The sequence below is a fragment of the Saccopteryx bilineata genome, chromosome 1 (assembly GCF_036850765.1).
Source record: "Saccopteryx bilineata isolate mSacBil1 chromosome 1, mSacBil1_pri_phased_curated, whole genome shotgun sequence".
NCBI lineage: Eukaryota > Metazoa > Chordata > Mammalia > Chiroptera > Emballonuridae > Saccopteryx > Saccopteryx bilineata.
In genome coordinates, this window is record NC_089490.1 from 187,077,257 (window position 1) to 187,098,939 (window position 21,683).

Below are 21,683 nucleotides of genomic sequence, written 5' to 3' on the forward strand. Positions count from 1 at the left end.
ATCGGTTCAGGGAGATCACCAGGGCTGAAAGAGAATACTCGTCATAGAATTAACATGTCTATCGCCCCAAGTGAAAGTGCTCTAATTACACCACCTTGAGCCATTTCTTGCCTGGGTCATGCCTTGGTTTCCCCAACCATAAAGTAAAGGAGGAAATGGTTCAGAGTTGATATGAAAATGAATTAACCCTGGCTGAGAGAGTCTGTTCTCTCCCCTCCCCATATGGAACAATGTTGACACCCAGACAGAAATAGCGCTGAACAAAAACACCTATATTATGCAAAAGTCACAACTAAGCTTTCCGTGGTCACCTTACCAAACAGCAAACTCTCTAGGGGGCTGGATTATGTAAAAAAGCAGTCAGCCACCTAACCTTTCTCTAAAACAACAAACAACCTGGCACAAATAGAACTTGAACCTCCTGAGTGCAAATTTCTAGAGGCATGACCTTTAGAAATTGTCATTCCTGCGATACTGGTTGTCTGTTTTGCAGGACATCTTTAGTAGGAAGTATACGCAGCCAGTCTTCTGTGCTCCATGGAAAGACAGGTGCCACAGGAGCCTTGGTCTGTGAGGTCCTCACACAGCACTGTGTCCAGGGTGCGGCCCCTCTGTTGGGAGTGTGACTCCACGCTGACTTGTTCCTCCATTCACCAAGAGGTGTTTCCTGAGAAGACACTTGCTGAACCAGTTATGTTCAGATCCCAGGACAATTATGTGTATTGTAGTAGAGCCATTTTGTTCCTTCCTGTTGTTTTGAAAAATAAATGGGTATTGTTATTATTATTTTTGTCCTGAACATTTCAGGAAGTTCCATTTTCCCCACAGGGACTCCTGAATGCAACGCAGAGAAGGGTGAGGCTCAGAAGCTGCTGCCTTACAAGTGCGCGTCCTTCCAATGTGACATGATCCTGTCGACCTGTTGTACTGGGTGAATCATGGCTTGTTCTAAAAGGTAATCGGTTTGCACTGGTAGGCTGACATTCTTCCAAGGAAACGACGAAGACCATTGAAAGACTTCTGGAAGACAATTGGCCAAGGATAAGTATCCAATTGGCCACTGGCTAACACTAGAACAGAGCTGAAGTTGGGCTTCAGAAGCACTCTTTGCATAAAGGTATAAATATTTTATTTCAAAATGTCTGCAGTGTTTCTGCTCAGAAGATGCAATGCCTTGTCTCCCTTATTTTTTTAAGGGTTTCCAATGTTTAATCAATAGTACTATATTGTCAACATACAGTTTATCTCTATGGTTTGTGATTTTAAAATATTTTTTAAGGTTTTTCTCTAGCCCATAGCTGCCCTTTCTTCCCATTTAAGAGAATTTTCTAGAAGCTAGTAAAATAATATAAAAATATATGCTGAATTTTTCTATGTACCATATTTAAAATCACTCAATTCCTTAATTTTGTATGTTGTTATATCAAATGCTTCTAAGTTCTGGTTTGCAAAATTTTGTTTGCTTAAATTCATTAGGATGCACAATTATGTCTTTGTAACATCCTATATTTGAGCTCTAATTTTCTGGACTAGCAAATTCACTCATCAGAGCTCAGCTAGAATCACTATTTCAGTCCCTTCCATTCCCCACTGGCAAAATACCGGGGCTAAACTAAGTGATCTGTGAGTCACCTTCTGGTCATAAAGTTCTATGATTCTCATTTGAAGCTCTATTTTCCTTCTTATTACAAATATTAAAGTATGAAATTAAATGATGGAAGAGAGGGAACATAGAATAGTTAACTCTCATGTCATTTTAATTGGCTGCTTTATATGAAAGCACTTATAATCCAATAAAAAAGCACAGCCCTTCAACAATCAAAAAGATACAGTTAGAACTCAAAGTAACTTAGTTTGACCTCTCATGAGATATCTAAGTGCATCAGATTTGGCAAAAGTGAATGGAGGCAGAGTGGCGTGACTACAAATGGCAGAGCTAGAACACACGGAGGGAAGAGTATAAGGAAAACCCACAGGAAGGTTTTTGATTGTCTTTCACTCTCATTTTATTTGCTGATCAACAAAAATCATGACTCTTGGTGTGTGATACTCTTGTTCTTTGTTATTATTAAATTACGCCACACAATTCTACAGTCTCTGGAAGAAGTTGCTTGACTTGTGAGTTGGGCAAAAAACCTTGCCAAGATGTCCCGATGGGTGCCCCAAAGTGGGCGAAGGGAGAGAGGAAGAGATTTGACATAAGGAAAGGTAGACATGGTAGAGAAACAAAATCAGCTGTTTGCAGCTCGAGAGAGGGGTTGTGAGAGAAGCCACAATGCACAAGGGGCCTCCTGAGGAGACAGCAGTATGATTTGAGGCAGGTCAGAGGGTGACGGTGTCAGGCAGCAAAGAAGTACATTAAGCGACCAGACAAATCAGTTGGAGAAATGCATGAAGTGGATATCAACTGCTCAGGGGAGTTTTCACCCATGCAGATAAAAGAAAAGGCCCAGGGAAGCTGAATTGATAGAGATGCTAAGAATCCCAGCAGATGAGGCTTGGGAGACAGGAGTTAGTCTCAGTTGGAGTTTGAGTTTCGAATAAATAAGGAAAGACTGAGTAATGCAATCATTAGCGCTGACAGGAAGGACCAGATGAGGGGAACGTGGGCCACAGAGATCGGGAACTTACATAATCTAAATACAACTTGTACTCTGAGATGGTACTGAGTTGAAAACCTAGTGGAAAGATGTTTAAGGGAAAGAACCCAAGCGCAATAATATGGATGAAAGACACCCCAAATGGCAGAAGTGTTTCCTGCCACGTTCTCTGTTGGGTCATGTGCTTGCATAGCCACTACTTCTGAACACATGATTTATCCAAATTGTGAAAAAACCTGTTGATCCCAGCCAGCCCCTTGCCTCCTAAGAACACAAGTACAGATTATAGCAAAAGCCTCCCCCTCTGTAAATGATGGCTGGTCATTGTCACCAGATGCTGTGATTTACAACACATGAGGTCCAGACCAGAAGAGACCCCAGACCCATATCTCTGCCTTGGGACAGGCACTCATTATTTTAAATGTCAGACTTGGAGGGCTTTGGGGGTAAGAGTTTCCCTTTCTTAACTCTTGGGGCAGTAGCTCAGGCCCTGGGAAAGAGAGAGAGCCTCACTGGTTTCACTTTGCAGTGAAAGTGGAGGCGGATTGGACCTTCTCCATGGACCGTCCTCTCTGTGTGGCTGGACAGCTTGTACCAGCCTGACACGATGAACAGCTACTTCTCCTCTGCGATGGTTTGTTTTATGTGTCAACTGGACTGTGTTAAGGGATATCTAGATAGCTGGTTAAGTCTTATTTTTGGGTGTGTCTGTGAGGGTGTTTCTAGAAGAGGTTAGCATTTGAATCCATAGACTGAGTACAGATCACCTTCACCATGAGGGTAGGCATCATCCAATCTATTGAAGGTCTGACTAGGACGATAGAGGTGGAGGAAGGGCAAATTCACTCTCCCTGATTGAGCTGAGACATTCTTCTGCTCCTGCTCTTGGGCACTGGAGCTTCCAGTCCTCAGGCGTTCGTGCATAGACCAGGTCTCACATAGTTGGCACCCCCTTTTCTCAGGCCTTCGGACTTGGATTGGATGACGTCTCTGCCTTCCTTCTCTATCTTGCAGATGGCAGATCATGGGAATTCTTGACCTCCATAACCTCATGAACCAATTCCTATGATTAATTAATAAAACATATATTGGTTTTGGAGAATATATTCTCTCTGGAGAACCCTGACTAATATATCCTCTCTGTGTCTCATAAAGGCTCTCATCAGAGAAGCCAAACTTGGGGCAAACAAAACCAAGTCTCAGCTCCTGAGCAAACTGGGCTTTATTTTACAAGGAGTGTAATCAAATGTACAGTTGAATTTCAAGACCTCTAGTAAAACACCCACCGATGTTCTTTTTTCTCTTTAACTGCAACTCAGTTAATTTCTAGTGGTTCTCAAACCTTTTAAATCAGGATGCCTTTATATTCTTAAAAGTTATTGAGGGCCCCAAAGAACTTTTATTTACATGGATTATATCTTGATATGTCTTATATTCCATGTTAAAACCATAGAATTAAAAAATATTTGTTTATTATCTCATATAAAAATAACAATAATAAACACAATACACATTAACACATTCTTATGAAAAATATATATTTTTAAAATAAAAGGTTTACTGAGAAGAGTAACATTGTTTTATATTTCTGTAAATCTCTATAATGTTTAGGTTACTAGGAGACAGATAGATTCTCATATCTGCTTTTATATGCGATTTGTTATGATACGTTGCTTTGGTTAAAGATATACATGAAGAAAATCAAGCCAAAAACAGATATGTAGTTGGAAGGAGAGAGGAATATTTTAAAGCCTTGTCAAATAATTGTGGATACCCTTCTTTGACACCACACCAAAACTCTAAAACTTGATGAGTGGGAGTTTCTTGAAAGTTACTGACAAGTAGAATCTGAAACTATAGCCATGAACTTTTAACACTCTTACATTAAAATCCATTAGTTTGCCTTGTACTTGGAATAGATCTTTTACTGCTGCATAATTTTGTAACATCATGCATCGGTCATTTGGAAAAGATTGGTGCTCTGAGTTATGCAGTTCTTCCCAAATAGTGTATCAGAAAGTCATATTCATTTATATCACCATGAATCTCATCAGAGAAGTCTTTCAGTTTTAGGAAGCTGTTAAGCTCACAGTAATGAATGCCAGTTATCTAGCATTCTAGTTTTCATTTGTCACTGCAAATATTATCATTACAAAAAAAAAATTAAATACCAACTTCTTCTGGAAGTTACAGATTCACTTCATTCATTCATTCATTTTTTTTTTGAGAAACACCCAAATCTGAGGAACCACAGCTTGTCTGTCAGTCATCCTTACAAGTAAAAATAATACTCCATGAAAAGAAGCAGCTATATCAAACAAGCTCACAAATTATTTTCCTTGAGATAACTGATGGACTTCAGTATGCAGCAGGAATACTTTATATGTACCTGCCATTTTGTTACAAAGAATTTTTCAAAGTCTTGTACTCAAGAGTCAAGGTTTAATAAAATTAATAATTTTAATGCTCCCTCAAGGACATTCTTAAATAAGCCCGTCTCTCTCTCTCTCTCTCTCTCTCTCTCTCTCTCTCTCTCTCTCTCTCTCTCTCAGCATGGTGGTGAAGAAGAGAATGACTACTAACATATTTTGGTGCCACTGCCTCGATTAGAGCTTAGGTACAGCATTTTACTCCCACTGCTTTTGCAATATCAGTGTAAATGTCGACACAGACAAAAGGCCAAATAACATCTTAGTGCTATTATGAAAATAGTTTTGACCTGAAGGACCCTCTGCAGACCACATGTCATTCTGGGGGAGTGCTCCCACTGTTTTCCTACCTTTAGCATTACTTGAGCTAGGATGGAATTTACTCCTGTGTGAGTGAGCCTTTATGAAACATCTTGGAATATATGATTTTGAGAAAATCTATTTTAGTCTCACATTTGAGAGGTGATGAAGATGGGGGTGAAAAGTACTATAACTATTAAGATAAAATTTTCTTTTAAAAGCTTGGGTGGTGGGGGTGAATCAAATAGAATACTTCAATGTGATGATTACAGCCAACAATAATCTGAGCTTAATGGTTCATGGGTACATGCATCCAAAAGGTACACGTTCCCCAAATTATTTATTCATTCAATTTTGAAATCCATTGTAGCAACCACCAGCTATTTATCTTCCTAATAGTTTAGGTTGGTCTAACATTAAAATTAGTTTGTGTTCCCTGAACATACAGCAATTGAGGGTGAAGTGTTCAGTGCCCTTGAAATGTGCTTTGTAGGGGAGAGATACCAAGCTGAGATTGAAACAGAAATTGTCCTGTCCTTATTTTCATTTTCCATTGTTGTGTACTATTTCGGATGAGTTTTGGAAAGAGGTAGAAGTATGAATAAACTCAATTGAATAATGCTTTTGGCTATTGATAGAGCACCTATATAATTAAAAGTTGACAGCCTCTGCCTTGCATGCTTTTAAAGAGGTTGCAGGAAATGCACTCTACTTTGAGGAAAGGCCCAAAGTGTGTTTTCAATTACAGTGTACTAAGCATTGTAAAGAGTCATAGCAATTCAGGAAAAGGTGGTGGTGTGTCTAAGCAGAGTAATAGTCCTTCATATCCCAGCCAAAGGTTCCAAGGGAGAGTGGCGAAGTGTGACCATTCTGCTTACCCCTGTGTTAGGTCTAAAGATTCTACACACTCGGGGTAATGGGTCTTGTTGGAATGGGGTGGGCTCAGTTTTATCATTCTCATGTTAATTTCAAGTCCAACCCTAGTGACAATAGTGAAAGTCATGGCAAAACTAAGTTTGAGCTGAGTTGAAACATAGTTACAATTTCCAAGTTGTAACATGGGGAAACTTAACTACCCAGTTTACTTAAACCAACATTTAAAGGAAGGTTTGGTTTAAGGATGATGCTCCATTTTAAAGTTGACTGCTCTCTGGTTTGGCTTTAGATTGAATTCGAGTAGGTGTTTCAAAATCTGCTTCAGATGGTATTACTTGTCATTGGGCAGCTAGATCTTTCAAGGGAGTTGGCACAGAGGATGTCATCCTGAGACTTGATTATCAATGAAAAACATCTTCTGGGAGATACAACACTCTAAGCTTCTCCAATGAAAGTGTGCGATATTAAAGCCTTGCTGTTATTTTTGAAGGAGTATATAGGGATTTAACCCCCATGGCTGTCATTAACACCACTTGAGTTGTGAGAATTAAGTCAGAATCTCAAAGAGGCATTGGTAGCCATGTAAGCTTCTAAGTGTCATTTTAATGTTTTGTATCTTCACCATGCCTCCACCTTCTTTGATGAAAAAGTCTATTTTAAAATTGGTAAGAAAATATTTAACATAATAAGATGATGAGTCAGAGTTTAAAAAAAAAGCTGAAAAGGGAAGATGTACTTAAATAATGCACCTTTTTTATTTCTTAGCTCCATTTGACTCATGACATATAATGTATTCTGCTTAAGTTCAAAGTTTCCTCTTACAAAGAGAGTTTTATGAAACAACTCTTCTTCAAACCATTTTTACTTCAATTATAGTAGCAGGTTTTGGAGTTTAAATAATTAACAACCTCTGAGTGAACTTTTATCCAAATGACTCCGAGTCACAAAGAGAACAGTCCTCTTTCACCAAGTACCTTTTGTGCTTGGTGAGACCCGTCCTTTTCTATTTTTCCCCTTTATGTCTCTCTTTGAAGAAAGATGTGTGATTTGTAAAGTAATGAAAGTATGTATCAGTTAATGAAAACTGCTGTATTAGGCTCATAATGCAAACTGGAATTGCTTCAGCGTAAGGTTCATATACCTGAATTATAACAGGGAAAAGTAAAAAAGTACATTTCAGAAGTCAAGATTGCTGTGTGTACTGTAGGAGTATCATGTAGCAGTTAAATCAACCATCAGGGGTGACCTAATCTTATTTTTCCCCCTTTGTCAAGAAGCAGTAGTTTTCATTAAGGCAGCATTTTTCAGTTTTATCTCTACTTGGATACTCCAAAACTGGGCACTTAGTTCATCTACCTACTTATAGATTTCACCATATGTTATCTTTTAAATTTTTTTAAAAAAATAATTATTTTTATTGGAATGTCTTTGAAAGAGTTGGTGTGGGAGATTGTGACCTCCACACGCTTAAGGTGATAGGGTAAGAAGTCCTTCCTTGAGGGACGACACCCTGAAGAATTTCATACAGAAGAAACTGAAGTTTAATAAACAAAAGAAAGTTAAGAGGCAAATTTATTTCCTTTTGAAAAAAAAATCAGTAAAAAGAATGAAGTAATCGTTGTTTCAAGAGTGGGACAAACTCCCCCACCACCACCACCAGACGAATAGCGGGATAAATGAGAAGATCTCCATCCCACCCCCGCACGCGCCCCCCATTCTTTCCACGCTGAGCGGCTGCAAATCCCTGGCTCAGTCCGCCCTGGGAGCCTTAGGGCACCTTCCTCTTTGCTCTGTGTGTGTGTGTGTGTGTGTGTGTGTGTGTGTGTGTGTGTGTGTGTGTAGCTCTCGCTCTTTCCCTCAGTCTGTGCCTCCGTGTGTGTGTGTGTGTGTGTGTGTGCGTGTGAGTGTGTGACAGAGAGAGAGAGAGAGAGAGCAAGAGAGGAGAGAGAGCGAGCGAGCAAGAGAGAGAGAGAGAGCAAGAGAGCGAGCTGTGAGCTGTGCTGCCGCCGCCGCTGCCCTTTGATCCCGACATTAGTGTTAGGGGCTCGGAACACAGAGCGCGGCCATAGACACCGCCGCACCGGCGCTCATTTATTTATACCTCCCATCACACACGCGAGCATAGGACACACACACACTCACACCTATTAGATCCGTTTCCATTGAAGAATATTACGCTCGGGGGACAAGCCAGGTGCACGACCAAAAAATTTTTTTAAAAAAAGGGGAAAAAAAAGAAAGGAAAGAAAAGAAGAAAACCCCTCTTCTGGCTCCAGGAAACAAGCTTCAACCCATTGTACACACCGGAGAGAAGGGGTTTCCCCCTGCCCGCCCGCCCGCCCGCCCCCCAACTACCTCCCCGCTCCTGCCAGTGTCTGCCTCTCTGCCCCCACGGGGGTTTATTTGATCTCACATTAACCAAGGAGGAGAATGTGAGAAAAGGGGGAAAATGCCCAGGAGGAAGCAGGAGCAGCCCAAGCGCCTTCCCTCACGTAAGTCATCCCTTCTCCACCTCCTCTCGTGCCATTTTCTCGCCCTCCCTCTCCTCTTTCCCCTCCGCAGCCTCCTCCGTTGTTTTCTGCATTAGTTTAGGGTTACAGAGGTGAAACTGACAAAGACACAGCCCGGGTTACTCCTCGTTTAGGTCTATGCTGAGGCAGCCATGTTGGTGATGATCAGCCCCGTGCCCTTTCTATTCTCTCTCTCTTTTTCTTTCTTTCTCTCAGCCCCCCTCTTTTTTCCCTTAAGATCGAGCGTTTTCCCCTTTCTTTCCCCCTCCCGCTCCTCACTCCGGGTTGCTGGGGGGAGGGGGCAAAAGGAGGGAGGAGGGGGAGTAGTGTGGATGCCGGGTTTTTTTTTTTTTTTTTTTTAAATCGGGGGTTGGGAAGGAGGTGGGAGAGGTTGGAATCTTTAAAAAAAAATCCTTATGGATCCCAGTGCCTGAGGGTGCGGGGGTCGGGGCGCGCGGATGGCCGGGAGCCGTGACATGGCGTTTGGGGGGTGTCGGGGCGAGGGCGAGCGGCCACCCGCCGGGTACTGGATCCAAGGAGAGGTCCGTCTCCGGCTAAAGGTTGCGCCGGGGTTGGTCGGCCCTGAGCCGCCCGCGGCAGCGGCCCCAGCGGCTGGGGCAGGAGCAGGAGGCGGAGGTGGAGGAGGAGGCGGCGGCGGAGGAGGGGAGTCGGGGGCGGGCGAGGCGGGAGCGGCTAGGGAGGGTGTGGGGGCACCGCACACAAACACACGGTGCACACGCGCCGCGGGGCGGCCGGTCCCACGGCGCCGGGGCGCGGGGCGGCCGGGCGGGGGGCGAGGCCGGGTAGCGGCGGGCGGATGTGGGGTGCGGGAGCTGCGCCGAGGCGGAGGCAGGAGGCAGGGCAGCTCGCGGCGCGCGAGGTCCCTGCAGAGCGGAGGGGAGGGGAGGAGCAGGGCTCCTGGCCGCAATAAAATGTGGGGTCAGTCGGAGCAGACGGAGCCGGGCGGGACTCGGGCGCTCAGACCCCCCTTCCTGGCGAGCTGAGCAGAGTCCAGGACTAAAGTGCATCACAGCCCTCCCCGGCTGCAGCCACACACACCAACTGGAGACTCACACCCGCCGGCATGGCCCGGTCCCCTTCCCCTCCTCCACCCGCACCCCCGGTCCCTCTCCGCCCTCCCTCCGGCTTTTCTTTGCGAGCCTCCTAACTTTTCCCCCACTCTCTCCAGCCGCCGCCCCCCACCCCATCTTTCTCGGCTTAGAGTGTTCTGAGATGCTGCTAAAGCTAAAAGTGAAGGAGAAAGAAGAGACTAAAAATATCCCCCGGGGCCGCCCGGCTCCTTGAATGCAGGGAGGAGGGGGCAGGGGAGCAGGCGTGGGGCGGGGTGACGGAGAGGAGGGGACGCCCGAGGCGCCGGAGGGAGGGGTCGGGGGAGACGGAGGGTCAATTTCTCTTCTCTCTCCCCACACCGCTCCCCTCTCCCTGCTGTTTCGCGCTGCTCGGAGCCCGATCCTGCAAAACCCGGGCTGGGGGCGGGAGCGGAGCCGGAGCGCCCGCCCGCCCGGGTGTCAGGCCGACGTGGTCGGTCACCTGAAGTTCACGGAGGGTGGGGGAAGGGTTAAGGTTATGGTGTCTCAGGCTCGGGTTGTGTGTGAGCGTGTGCGTTTCCGCTGCAGACAGGCAGCGCGATCGATCTCCCCCTCGCGAAATACCCGTGGCGGTGCCTGCCCGGGGGACGGGCAGGGGGCGCGTGAGGCTCGGGCTGGGCGCCCCCGCGGCTCCGTGTCACCCGGGCCGCAGCCAAAGTGACGAGCAAGGGCATTCGCAGGCAGCCCTCTCCGCAAACATTCCTCTTTCTTTTCCCTTCCCGGTACGCAGGAGTCGACGCACAGAGCTTGGGTTGTGCTTTTTTCCCCTTCCTTAAAAAAAAAAAAAAAAAAAAAAAAATGCCCCTGTGCAGTCCTTTCTTCGCCTGCCCGCTAGAGGTTCTGAGGATAATATCACATATGTAATATATATGCACATAAAATCACTCGCAGGCGGCTGCGTGTGTAAGGGAAATTTTGTGCGAGGAAAGAGAAGGCGGCGGAGTCGGGGAGGGCGAGTTGGGAGGCGCCGCGCTGCGATTCACAGAAAACTCGCAGCAGTTGGTGGCAGAGTGTGCGTGCACATGGCCGGCCGACCACAGTTCCCAGCTCTTTTCGGGGGTGTGTGCGGGGAGGGAGAGGAGGCAGGACTCCCGGCGGGGTCGGGGGGAGGCTTGCCCTGCTCGGACAAAATGGGCTTCAGTGTTCTCTGCGAACTTGCCCTTAGATGGCAACTTTGGGAGCTGATGAGCTTGTGTGCGAAAAACCAGGGCGGTGAGGTTATTTGGTCATTTTTCCTTTCTTCTCGTCTTTCCCTGCTTAACAACAACAAAAAAAAATGTTGGCGGGGTTAAAGGGAGGGTAGGAGAGGAGAAAGGATTTATCAGTTTCGGCTGTGACGGAGATGGACCGCCTTCTCTCCGTTGTGTGCAGCGCTGTCGGGCAGCTGCAGCCTGCCCTGCTGGTGACCTTGACCCTGACCTCCTGCGACTACCCTTTCCGTCTGAGAGGAAATTCAGGCTCCATTTTAGTTCGTGTGCTTGGTGGACCTGGTGATTAAGTTAGATTACGAGAGTGGGCTCTCCCACCCTGTTCTCTAATTGAATACTGTTAGGCACTCACTTAAAAAAAATCAACTCTCTCTGCTAGTCACATAAAGCCACTTTTACTAAAGTAAGAAGCAATTGCCTTTGGAAACACTGTAAATGTCGCTCCAGTTTTTAAAGGGGAGCCTAATTTGAGAAGCTTTTCCACTTACCTTTGCGTTGAGTGGATTTTTGTGGATGCGTGCAGCCTGTTCGAGGCATGGTTTACACATGTTTTATAAGCAATTTGCATTGGGACTAAGCAATTTCTGGGTAAATGGTGTACTTTGCAATTCATACGATAACCCAAGGCTTGCTAAGTGCTGAGGGAGTCTTGAAGAAAATTTGCAGTGTGTGGAGGTGTATCAAATACTGACTTTGGTAAAAATTAGTGTTATAGTATTTAATGTAGAAATTAACTGTAGTTTTCAGACCCAGTTTCAATGCTAAATTCTTTATTGTTTGTTTGTTTATGTGTGGAAGAATTTTTCTTTCCCTGGAGAATTGTTTTGTAGTAAAGTTAAAATTCAGTTAGTCTGGGGATTAAAGTTGCCCTGATAGAAGTCATCCCAAGATTTTGAGAAGTTATCTAGAGGAAGATTGAAAATTTGACCCTAAAAGGAGGGATGTGGGTAATTTGGCGGGTGGCTGAAGTTTGGAGGGTGGGGAGAATTGCTTTTGAAACCCAAGAGCCCCTCTGAGGAAATACAAAAGTGGTTAACAGCCACTGTTGACAGAAGGTTTTAAGAATCCAGAGAACCTATAAACACACATTTGAGAAGCTCAGGTTAGAATACAAAAAAAGGAAACTTGTGAGAACTGCATCTATAGAAAACCGGGGATGCTTTCCACTTTTTCTTGGGTCCCCTGCCTTGTCCCTCCAACTCTTATAAAACAATTGCTACTGGTAGACTCTTTCTCTGTGTTGAATCTATTTCTCTGTTACTAAATCCACACCAGCCTGGCAGTGTGCCTGTAACAAAGGCCACTGTCCTCCCACTCTACAGCACAGACACCAGGGAACCTGGAAGTTCCACCCTCCAGTAGATTACTCCTGGAAATCCAGACTAGCACTTGGTATTATCTGATACCAAGTCTGGGGTGAGCCTCAGCCCCTGGCACAGAGTCCCAGCAATTCCCCAGGCTGGGCTTCAGCCTGCTAAGGTTTCCTAGCTCCTTCTGTTCAACTAGACACCCATGGGACTGTTCAGAACTGAATTAGCTTTGGGGATGGGCGAGCCTTTAACCTGACACTACTAACCTAAGCGTTAGATTTCTGATTTAAAATTCAACACAGTCATTTCCTCCAGGGTGTCTGAAGTGTGTGTGTGTGTGTGTGTGTGTGTGTGTGTGTGTGTGTGTGGTCTATGTGCCTTGTGCATACGTAGAAAAAAAATGTTGTGTCCTGTAGACTTGAATGGTGATCCTACCAGCTACAAATAAAAAAGATGTTCTATACCAGTTTTTGGAGGTGATCCCTAACAAGTATTGTTAAACCTAAATTATTTTTTAAAAGTGGCTTTAAAAAGCCTGTATTTCTTGGCCTAGAGCAATCATTATTGTAGGATTTAACTATGACTCTGCTGCTCTTGATGGCTCTTTTTACAAAAGTTCTTTCCATTAACAAGGTCCAATACCATATCCAGAACGATCCTAGAGATCCTTGGAGCTATACCATGAGCTTAGCTGTTGCAGAATCCCAAACAGCATAGCTTAAAAATGTCAGCTTAAGAAAGAGGAAGAGAGGGAAATGGATACTGTCTGTGACTGTTGGCCAGGTCTGGGGCTCAGTGCTTGACCAATGTTATTACATTGGGGACCACAAACTGAAGGGGGAAAGGGTTACGGAGGGTTTTCTCCTGTGTTTATTGCGTCTATAAATCCGTTTTCCAATCGTGCTATCCGCACTTCTAAGTTTTCCTCATTAGTTTAGATCCTATTATATTCATCATTGGAAATCAGCCTGATGCCTGGTCTCCAGGGAGTGCACAGAATAGAAGTTAATAAAACAGTTGTTTTGTTAATCTAGTACTGTTACTGTTTACTCAGTTGTGTGTCAAGACCAGAACAGATTATTGTGCTCTTTCTTAACAAAACTTAAAAAACTTCTCTCTTGCTTTCTAGTAAAATTGGGAAGCAGAATGACTGGTGAGCAACCAGATCACTTATTTTTATATTTTTAGGTGTCTTTACCTGTCTGCCGAAAGAGAGAGGTAGAAAACTTAACTCTTTTCTCTCCTTAATCCTTATTCTTTCGGTGTCGAGGCCTTACCTCCTGACTACAACAGGAGCCACAGGGAAAATTTCTGAGTCTGAAGTGGTAAAATATTTCACTGCTCCTGTCAGCCAGAGCTAATGATTCTGAGGTACCTCATAGCAGCTAGGTTGATACTGGGCAATAATGGCTATTTGTTCTCCTAAAAAGAAATCCATATATTCCTAATACAGTAAGTAGGGTCCACTGAGCTTTCCTGTTAAAATAAGAAAGATAGCTCAAAATCACATTTCTTCTAATGCTTCAAATAGTTCTAATAAAAAAATTGATTTTTAATTTATCTACATGCTGCCATCTCACCCTGGGGATGACACGGCTGCTGTGCGTTGACAAGCCTCCTGCACAAAGTGTTAATAAATCATGCTGGAGAAATAGAAACTGGACAGCTTTCGGCCAGGGTTAGAGCGCGCTGTGCATTTGGAGTTTTAGAGTCTTTGAACGGCCTCTATTAGGAGAGTTCCAAGAGAGGTGTGGAAAATCTCTGTCTTTCGAGGCTTATAAAACTAGATGGACAAAGGCAGTGCAAACACCCAAGGGATCGTGTTGTGTTGGTGGACTCACCAGGCCAAGCTTCTTCTGGGGTCAAAAGTTGGTTTAAAATACAAGGAGTCTTATTAATGTCCAGATGGTCTCATAGGAATGATTGGATTAGAAATGTAGGGTGTCCGGCTGCATTGCTAAACTACTTTGTTTACTAATTCCAGTAGTTTGGGTTCGGATCCTGTCTGAATGAGTTTGGCTTCACCAAAGAGAAAAATTTATCCAGTGTCACCTGACTGTGGTCATTTATATGCAAAGTGGTGTCTGTGGACTCATAGATGACAAGGTGTGAAAGAAATGATGGTGGAGCCCAAGTGACCATGGTGTCCAGAGCCCCCTTGGCTTTTGTGACTGGGCAGTAGTAATGCATCCACGAATGCTTAGGACAGGGCAGCGAATTCCCGAGGGCAGGGTAATTCAGCACATCTCTCAGCCCTTCCTGCTGAAGTTGCCTCGTCCCTCCTCCGTTCTTTTAAAATCTGTGCTGTGGTGCATTAGGAGAGGGGGACAGAAAAACAGACAACAGGCTGGAGCTGCTCTCTCCATTCTGAGCGATGGATTAGTCATTTTTTATAATTTAATCAGACTGATTGCAGAACAAGATAATGAGAGTGTGACTTACAAAATAGGACTTTTGGGGGCGTTAGAGGCTTTCTAGCATAAGGTTTTACAAGACCATGGGCTTTGTGATGAAAGAATAGATTGAGTTTTCTCTTAGAAAGAAATCCAGATCAGGCTTAGGTATGGTAAGGATATATGGGGGCTTCTTTTCTCATGAGATTTCATGACTCTCCTGGCTCAGTTAGGCTACTCTCGATTCATGTTTTAGAGATAATAGATTGGAAATGAAGGGGCTGGGTCCTGTTCTGATGTCTTCTTTCCTATTTCCTCCTTTGCTAAGTGTAGTTCAGTAACTCACACTATCAAGGGCCAAGTGTACAAATACTTTATGGTTCGTGGTTGCTGTCGTGTCTTTTGTCAAGTTTCATAAGAAACTAATGTGCAAAGCACAGACCTCACTTTTTAGGCTGAGGTTTCTAGCTGCCTTCCCCCTTCTGTTTAGGAGCCAGTTTTGTATTTCCATCCTCTGTCTGGAAATTACATTTTTATGATATTAGAGAATAGCATCTGACTAGGTGCTGAAGCTGGGGCCTCGCAGATGACTCTTATCATTCCCCAAGGACCTACCTTGGGATAGAATTGCTGTAGTTACAAGGTGGTTTCATAAATTAAAATCAGACCCTGGCTGGATACTAATCTTAGGCTGCATGGGTGCGTATTGCTGTTTATTTTATAAAAGTCAGCTTCCTTGCGTGTACACACAGACACACACACACAGAGGCTGCACTGTAGCTAATTTGATGAAATGTACAGTGATACACACCCACAGTGTGAGAGCAACATGTGGCCTTTAGCAACTCTGCCTTTCACAAACTGACCCAGGATTATGTTAAATGCAGCAGACTCTGTGTGCCTAAAAAGGATATTGTGCCCAGCCGTCCACTCCCTTCGTATGAAAAAACAAGCTCCGCCACTGAAGTTCTGTTTCTAGAGTTCTTATGTGACTAAGGCTTAGGCACTCTGCTTCTGTTTTTTAAGAAAGATCCAATTCAGCCAAGTGTTATCGGCCAGCAAGGAGGAAAATACATGTACCTTCTCTCAGGCTTGGGCCTGAAAAAGCTGACCCTACAAAAAAGCCTGCCTCTGTTTCTGGTAATTTCTACATGGTTCAGAAGAGTGGTTAGAACCCATTAGACGGGTGGTGTGAAGGAATAAAGACAAGGGGGAGAGAGAGCTGTGATCTCAGATGGACTTGTCCGTTATCAGCGGCACGTCGCTTACCTGAGTTTTGGAAACAAAGCAACTATCCTTGTGGAGGGAATAGATTCTCCTCCAGTTATGCAGTGCTAGTGTCCGAGGTGGTCTGGTGGTGCAGTTTAAGAAGCCTTAGTTGTTTTGCAACAAGAGAGGGGAAGTATTGTGTGACTTGGCCCTCTATTCACTATGTCTACTATTGATGGTCTGACTTCAGTAAAATCTGAGATGCACACAATTTTTTTAAGTTCGTGGTATAGTGGTGGTGCGGGCAGACTCCAGAGCCAGGCTCTGTGGGTCCCACTGACTAGCAGTGCGACCTTGGACAAATTGTTTAACTTCCCTGTCCTCCGCTCTCCTCATCTTTCAATAGTCATAATAGTTCCTGTACTAGAGGGGGAGTGTAAGGATTAATTAAATACATATATTAATACCAATATTACACACACACGCACACACATACACAAACCATGCCCAATTAGTAGTGCCTGCTATAATGAACGAGCTCAAACAAAACGAACAAACAAAAAAAACTCCATAACAAAACAAACAAAAAAAGAGCTTAGCAAGAATTAGCTGTTATTAAGTGTATGAAATCAGTTTCCATTCGCTTAGATTATGATTAGACTATAGGCATTTCTGACACAGAACATTTTAGTGATTTCTGTCTTTTAATTTTCCATATATTTAATTCAAACGATGAGGCATAACATGATATGGGAAAATTCTTTTATAAGGCTATTATAATGGGGCTTGACTAAAACTTGTTTCATAGGCCAGCAGTAGTACGTTAGACTTTTATTATGGAAAGGTGTTCCTCTGTGTTTGTGATTTGTCCCAAATTGTACCTAAATTGTATAATAGTCGTCTGACTTATGACAGGGTTTTCCTGGAAAGTGAGAATAGTAAATCCATGCTCACAGACTTATAGTGAGATTCAAATGAGAGAATACACATTTAATAAATGTTTATTCATTTATTCAAGTCAGTCCACTGATCAAAATTACCCATGGGAAATTTATAGTGGTTTTTCCATATGTTATATAGATAATAGTTGAAATTTTGCATGAAAGAAAAAAAAAGATTTTTAATTGTAGAAAACCAATCCAAGAGAATACAGTAAATAAATTGTAAATGAAGGATTGAGAGGTGTGTGTGTGTGTGTGTGCGTGTGTGTGTGTGTGTGTGTGTGTGTGAGAGAGAGAGAGAGAGAGAGAGAGAGATAGCAGTCAGTGGTCACAAGCTACTGGCCTATTGATGTATTTTGCCCCACACAGTATGTTGAAAAATTTGAGACATTTGGAAATGGGCAGTTTCACATAAAAATAAAAAATTTTAGCTTCTTTTGAAAACTTGGAAGAGCCAGCAGCACTGGGCCCACCTCCCCACATGGCAGCAATCTGCTGTCCTCGGTGGCGGCTGTCTCCCTTTCCCAGGCATGTGCTCCCCAGTCTGTCACAGTTCCTACTGCTCCGCCGCCACGCAGCCGTCTGCGCGGACACCTGCCCGCCTCCCTCGTCTGTCTTCCGGCCTCTGCGGGTATTTGGAGTAGAAGCTGTTCTACATTCCCCAGTATTCTGTGGCCTTTTAATCTGCCGCCGAGGAGGCGAAGGCGTTGTAAAGCACATTCTGAGGCAGTATCAGGAGGCAATAGAGGGGATTCAGGTGCGTGAGTTACAGCCCGGTTATGCCCCATTTTAGCGGCCACCTTTGTCAATTAACTGCAGTTGTTGGCCTTTTTCTTACCTGTAAAATGGGGAAACATTGTAACTTGTGTGGGAATTGAGTTCATCTTGACAGATATTTATATTTAGACTTGTGTCTGGCACCTAGTACACGTACAATAAATGGTGTGAACCCATTTCAACTAAGGATCTCACTAAGATTGCTTTAGTGGCACTGTGTCATTAATCACAGATAACTGTTGCTTCCTGTCAGTTTTCTGATCACCATCAGCCAACCCAGAGGTTCTCAACCCTGACTGCATATTAGAATCGCTTGGGAGATTTAAAAAATGCTAACACTTTGTTGTGCAATGCTTTATGTGAAGTTATTGTGAAAATTATCTCTATTTTTACCAAAGATTTCCTATAGTTTGAAGCATTGGAGGCAATACAATATGAAACAAATCATAGAAAAATAAATAAAAATACAGACACCCCCAAAGATTTAATTTAATTGGCCCAGAGTGGATCCTGGACATAAGCATTCTTTAAAAAGCTCCTTGGGTGAATCTAATGGATAGTCCGGGTTGAGGACTCCCAGACCACCCACAATGGGCTGATGCCATTTCAGCCAAAATGGGCAGCTTATTGATAGTAATTTGTTAGACTTTGAAAATCCTAAAAATACCCCACGGGCCGGAGAAATTGATGTCAGGCCCTCCAGGCTGTAAACCAGAGGCTCAGGGAAGGGCCCGTACCAGGCACGAGACACAGCCTCTGGTCTTGCCTGTCCTCCTCACCCACGAACACCGGGGTTAGCTTCATTAGCTTTGTGATCTTGGGCAAGTCACTTAACCTCTCTGTGCTTATGTAGGACCATCTTGTAAAATGAATAATAGTCTATTAACCACGATTTGTGTTTATATTATGTTTGATTGTTCACAAAGCATTTTCACTAAAAATTTTTCTGTGAGGCAGCCAGGGAAGGGCTCCTCCAATCAATTGGAGAGAACTGAAAACTGAGGCACGGAGAGAAAGAAAGTGGCACGCAGTCACCAGTGTCAGCACTGTCAAGGTCTGGCTGGACCATCTGCCGGTCCCTTGAGGCCCATTACATCTCTGATGCCTGTGAAATCTTCGTGGGGTCCCACAGCCTGAAGGACATGCCTTCAGCATCTGCACCTCCTTTCGGAGACTCTCCACCTCAGAGGGACCCCTTAGGTCAGGGGTCCCCAAACTACGGCCCGCGGGCTGCATGCGGCCCCCAGAGGCCATTTATCTGGCCCCTGTTACACTTCCGGAAGGGGCACCTCTTTCACTGGTGGTCAGTGAGAGGAGCACATTGACCATCTCATTAGCCAAAAGCAGGCCCATAGTTCCCATTGAAATACTGGTCAGTTTGTTGATTTAAATTTACTTGTTCTTTATTTTAAATATTATAAAATATGTGCAGTGTGCATAGGGATTTGTTCATAGTTTTTTTTTTATAGTCTGGCCCTCCAACGATCTGAGGGACAGTGAACTGGCCCCCTGTATAAAAAGTTTGGGGACCCCTGCCTTAGGTGCTGATGGAGCACAGTGCTCCGTGATTCATGAAAGTTTGTGTCTAAGAATATTTCTTTCTCAAAGACTGATTTTGACTTTAGACTAAGCAGAGGGTAATAGAAGGCAATGGCGCTGTCTGGGGTCTGAATTATGTGCTCCATATGGAGAGCACCGCCTTTGTGTAATGGCCTAGAATTATGAGTTGTTTTCTAATCTGTGTTTGTTTGGCTCTACTTGTTAACCCAACAGTCGTCTCTTGGTCATGAAACACAGTTGTATTTGAGAGGAAACAAAGTATGGGACACCCTATGCCTTAGGAAATATTCCTGAAATGTGCGTTATGAGTTCTCCCTTCGAGGGAAAAGCAGACCTCAAATAGTGACTTTATGGGTTTTAATCTGACCTTAAGAAAGAGAAATGTCAACTTGTAGGGAGCTGCTTTCTGACATTTATAGGAGGAGAGAAATTTCATAATCTAGAAGTAAGGTTTGGGTTGGCTAGACTACATGACCATAGTTAGAAGTGCTGTATACATTCCAGTGGCTACTCAAATATTTGTTGATAGGTGAGGAAATATATACAAAAGAAAAGAAATAAATTCAAGTAGGCCCTGGCCAGATGGCTCAGTATTAGAGCACTGGCCTGGCATGTGGATGTCCCGGGTTCCATTCTCGGTCGGGGCACACAGGAGAAGCATCCATATGCTTCTCCACCCACCCCCTCTGTTTCTCTCCCTCTGCCTCTCTCTCTCCACTTCCTGCAGCCATGGCTAGATTGATTCAACTGAGTTGGTTGCAGGTGCTGACAATGGCTTCCTGGCCTCTGCCTCAGGCACTAAAAGTAGCTCATTTGGGGAATAACAGAGCAACGCCCCAGATGGGCAGAGCCAGTGGGGGCCATGTGAGAGTCTGTCTCTCTGCCTCTCCTGCTCTCAATTTTAAAAAAATAAATAAATTATAAGTATTTAAAATATGAGTTAAGTATACTCCATAAAGCTGAAACCATAGAAATCATAGATATTAATTCTGGCGTTGTTTTTTTCTTATGACAGAGACAGAGAGAGGGACATATTGGGACAGACAGACAGGAAGGGAGAGAGATGAGAAGCATCAGTTCTTCATTGCGGCATCTGAGTTGTTCACTGATTGCTTTCTCATATATGCCTTGACCTGGGGACCACAGCACACTGAGTGACCTTGAGCTCAAGCTAGTGAGCCTTGCTCAAACCAGATGAGCCCGTGCTCAAGCTGGCGACCTCAGGGTTTTGAACTTGGGTCCTCCGCATCTCAGTCCGACGTTCTATCCACTGTGCCACTGCCTGGTCAGGCTAATTCTGTTTATTAATTTATTTTAAAAAAATCTATATCAGCTTCTAATGACAAAAGTAGTAACTGGTTAGGTAGCATAAATAATAAAAGCTGTGTAGGAATGTTTAAAGTAAAATGGGTAATACCACAGAGATAACCACTATCCATCGTCAAGCAACATTTAAAATTCAGCTTTCATTTGAAGAGTGCGTGCCTTTTAGCAGAGTTGGCTAAGTTGATTTAATCAATTGCTGACTTCAGAACAAGCATGGTGACATTGGTCTTGTAAACTGACTAAATGATCACATGTGTAATAGTGAATTCCAAATTGGGTGTCCTGATTTAAAGGGGGAAATTGATAAAGTACTTACCAGAAGGGAGGCAACTAGAATGTTGTGAGTTCTTGAGATCATCATATGAGGAATTAATTTCTAAGGCAATTTGAGAGTGCTTCATTTGAGTGAGAGTGGGGGAAAAAAAACCCATGCATGGTAACTAAGTTCATATATATGAAGTTCTATCAAGTGAAAAAAGGAGTAAACTTACTCTGAATTGTCATTCATCCTAAATTCTCAGCTGTGCCTGATAACTGGTACTTGACTGATTCAGTGATTCATTCATTGATTCATTGATTCATTCACACATCAGTAACTGAATGTTTCTGTGCCAGGCACTAGGAAGCTGTAGAGCTAAACAGAGCATAGTCCCTCTTCTCAAGGAGCTCAGAAACAGGTGGGTAGAAAAAGAGATGGAAACAAATGATTAAAATTTGGCTTGAAAAGCATTCTTATAGATTTTTATGAAAGCTGAACAGAAAACAGAGACTAGGACTAATACAGTAGAAGTTACAGGAAAGGTAACTTTGATTTCTTAAGTCAAGGGCCTGTTGAATTAATAAAACTTCCCCCAAATGAAACAGAAGATATTGTGTTTGCTAAGAAGCTGGTTCAGCTGCCCACCAAGTGTGATTTTCTAAGAACTTCAAGTAATGAGGGATGGGATGGGAAGGAGAAATGTTTGAATTCCAAAGTCGTTTAATATTATGACAGAGAATTCTATAAAGCAAATGTTGCTTTTTTGTTTTTGTTTTTATTTTTTATAAAATGGGAAATATGTTCCTACAGCAGGGGAAAACATAGTTCAATAAAATGAACTGTGAAAGCCATTTGAGAATAAGGGTGTGACATCAA

At 43.6% G+C, this 21,683-nt stretch overlaps 1 protein-coding gene across 5 annotated transcripts in view; it reads left to right on the forward strand.

Annotated features, from left to right (window-relative positions):
• The first annotated feature begins 8,091 nt into the window (after positions 1-8,091).
• Positions 8,092-21,683, forward strand: part of ZNF827 (zinc finger protein 827) — a 164,056-nt gene continuing 150,464 nt past the window's right edge. For all 5 annotated transcript variants that reach the window (XM_066232476.1, XM_066232486.1, XM_066232504.1 and 2 more), the window contains exon 1: positions 8,092-8,697. In XM_066232476.1, the coding sequence (XP_066088573.1) occupies positions 8,655-8,697 (43 nt within the window). In that variant the 5' untranslated portion in view covers positions 8,092-8,654. The remainder of the gene's footprint in view (positions 8,698-21,683) is intronic.